The 3,317-nt window shown below is 40.1% G+C and overlaps 1 protein-coding gene across 1 annotated transcript; it reads left to right on the top strand.

Moving 5' to 3' along the window:
- The first annotated feature begins 583 nt into the window (after positions 1 to 583).
- Positions 584 to 1,516, top strand: OR5P1C (olfactory receptor family 5 subfamily P member 1C). The gene has a single exon (NM_001390334.1). The coding sequence runs from the start codon at positions 584 to 586 to the stop codon at positions 1,514 to 1,516; it is 933 nt and encodes a 310-aa protein (NP_001377263.1).
- The last annotated feature ends 1,801 nt before the right edge of the window (positions 1,517 to 3,317 follow it).

Raw genomic sequence — 3,317 nt, forward strand, 5'->3', positions numbered from 1 at the left:
TTACATTTCAGGGTCTCAACTAAAGTAGGGAGCCTAGCAGTGAAATTGTGGAGATGAGTAAATAAAATTGGGAACTAAATTGTAGATAGAATCAATAGGATTTTATTAGATGTGGTGCAAAGAGAGACAGAAGGTAAGATTGGGTAGATTATGGTGTCATTCTGCAGACATAACGCATAGGAAGAGCGGTCCAAGGAAGGATGAGTTTGGTTTGGAGGAGGCTGAGTTTCAGGTATTAATTGGATTTCCAACTGGAGACTTCTAAAGAACAACTGAAACATAGATCTGGAATTCGGGAGAGAGATCCTTGTAGGCGTCAAGATTGGAGAGGTGTTTTAAAATAATTAATTAAAAAAAAAAAAGAACATAATTGAGATCCTGGAAAGTGAGGTTGAACCCTTCTCCTTTTATGCAAAGAGGAAACACACACACAAATCCTGTAAAGCACTATATTTACAGGCAGCGCAGAAGAGGAAATCACTCTGAATGAGTCTGTGGAATAAGCAAAGAGAACTGAAAATGTGTAGAATGAGTGCATAAAAGAAATGAACATTTCCCTCAACAGGAACAATTCCCAGAGGACATGGAGGCTGGAAACCACACCAGCGTGACGGAGTTCATCCTTTTGGGGTTAACAGAGGATCCTACACTTTGTGGCATCTTCTTTGTGCTATTTCTAGGCATATATGTTATTATTTTAGTGGGCAATATCACCATAATTATTTTAATAGCAAGTTGTTCCCAACTTCACTCCCCTATGTACCTTTTCCTTGGCCATTTGGCTTTTGTTGACATCGGTTGTTCTACATCTGTCACACCTATGATGATTATAGGATTTCTTAGACATAGACTAGCCCTCCCAGTTGCTGGCTGTGAAGCCCAGCTCTGTTCTATGGTGATGTTTGGGTCAACTGATTGCTTCCTGCTGGCTGTCATGGCCTATGACCGCTGTGTGGCCATCTGCTTGCCCCTTTTCTATTCCACCCGTATGTGCCCCAGAGTGTGTGTCCTCTTGGTGGGGGGTTCCTATCTCGGTGGGTGTGTCAATGCTTGGACATTTGGTAGTTGTTTATTGACTCTGTCTTTCTGTGGACCAAATCAGATAGATCACTTTTTCTGTGATTTCTCCCCTTTGTTGAAACTTTCCTGCTCAGATGTCTCCACTATTGAAATTATCCCTTCCATCTCTTCTGGATCTATCCTTGTGATCACAGTGTCTGTCATATCTCTCTCTTACATCTGCATCCTCAACACCATCCTGAAGATGCGCTCCACTGAAGGGAGACACAAGGCCTTCTCCACCTGCACCTCTCACCTCACCGCGGTCACTCTCTACTATGGAACAATTACCTTCATTTATGTGATGCCCAAATCCAGCTACTCAACTGAGCAGAACAGAGTAGTGTCTGTATTCTACACAGTGTTGATCCCCATGTTGAACCCCCTCATCTACAGTCTAAGGAACAGAGATGTAAAGGAGGCCCTGAGAAAGGCAATGGTCAGAATATATTCTTAGGATCCATTCTTAACATTTCAGGTGACCTATAAAATTTTTTGTTTACAATATCACACTTCAGTTCAGTTCAGTTCAGTTCAGCCCCTCATTTGTGTCCGACTCTTTGCAACCCCATGAGTTGCAGCACGCCAGACCTCCCTGTCCATCACCAACTCCCGGAGTTCACTCAAACTCATGTCCATTGAGTCAGTGATGCCATCCAGCCATCTCATCCTCTGTCGTCCCCTTCTCCTCCTGCCCCCAATCCCTCCCAGCATTAGAGTCTTTTCCAATGAGTCAACTCTTTACAGGAGGTGGCCAAAGTATTGGAGTTTCAGCTTTAGCATCATTCCTTCCAAAGAACACCCAGGGCCGATCTCCTTCAGAACGGACTGGTTGGATCTCCTTGCAGTCCAAGGGACTCTCAAGAGTCTTCTCCAACACCACAGTTCAAAAGCATCAGTTCTTTGGCGCTCAGCTTTCTTCACAGTCCAACTCTCACATCCATACATGACCACTGGAAAAACCATAGCCTTGACCAGACAGACCTTTGTTGGCAAAGTAATGTCTCTGCTTTTCAATATGCTATCTAGTTTGGTCATAACTTTCCCTCCAAGGAGTAAGCGTCTTTTAATTTCATGGATGCAGTCACCATCTGCAGTGATTTTGGAGCCCAGAAAAATAAAGTCTGACACTGTTTCCACTGTTTCCCCCATCTATTTCCCATGAAGTGATGGGACCAGATGCCATGATGTTAGTTTTCTAAATGTTGAGCTTTAAGCCAACTTTTTCACTCTCCACTTTCACTTTCATCAAGAGGCTTTTTAGTTCCTCTTCACTTTCTGCCATAAGAGTGGTGTCATCTGCATATCTGAGGTTATTGATATTAGGACCTACCAAATATAGCTTAACTAATTGTTTCAATTAAAGTCATACTTCTTTCATTTTATGTATTTGTACACCAAATGGGAGATGCCTTGAAGTCAACAACAATAGCAGCAATATTTGTCACTGGTATTAATACTTGTAGATGCCTTTGCTCCTTTAATTTTTGTAGCAAACAATAATAACTTGCACTTTCTATGTGCCAACCCTGTTCTAAGCATATTATGTATATTAGCTGGTTTGTTCCTCACAAAAATCATATGAAGTAGTACTTACTACTTTTATTTTACAAATGAATCATGTACAGAGTAGAATGCCCCCAAGTCATGCAGCTAGGAAGTTGTGGGACTAGTCTTTGATTGTAGAAAGTCTGGCTGCAAACCTACAATATTTCCCATTTGATTTTCATAGCAATCTCATGATGCTGGTATTATAAATACTTCAATTTACAGATGAGAATGTTGAGTCTTAAAGAGATCCATAGTTTGTTCTGGAGACAAGTCCTCCATGCACTTGACCTACACTATAAGCCACAATCAGTCCAAAGACTTGAGCACTGTTATTGATTTAGAAGACTTGAGCAAGGTAATCAAGCCTAAGCTGTTACTTTGCATCTAAATTCATTTTCCTTTTCCAATATACTTTGAAAACTCTGTGTCCATTTCTTTTCCAATTAAATTTTATAATGTTTATCAATTTCTACAAAACATTAACATTTTTATGCCTGTGCAATATATCTATAGATCATTTTAAGGGAGAAATGACATCTTAACTTTTGATGTTATTGTAAACAACACTAACTTTGAATTTTAATTTACCTTAATTTTTAACTCTTTTAGTCCTACCGGACAGTTGATTTTTGTATATGGACCTTTTAAATACTGCTCCTTTTTGAAATATTTAAAAATTTTTCTAGGGTCATTTGCAGATGAAGACT

Source organism: Bos taurus, chromosome 15, assembly GCF_002263795.3.
Source record: "Bos taurus isolate L1 Dominette 01449 registration number 42190680 breed Hereford chromosome 15, ARS-UCD2.0, whole genome shotgun sequence".
In the NCBI taxonomy this organism is placed as follows: Eukaryota; Metazoa; Chordata; class Mammalia; order Artiodactyla; family Bovidae; genus Bos; species Bos taurus.

Bases quoted from the DNA above. Each gene is read 5' to 3' on its own strand.
- OR5P1C (NM_001390334.1), top strand. From the start codon at position 584: ATGGAGGCTGGAAACCACACCAGCGTGACGGAGTTCATCCTTTTGGGG.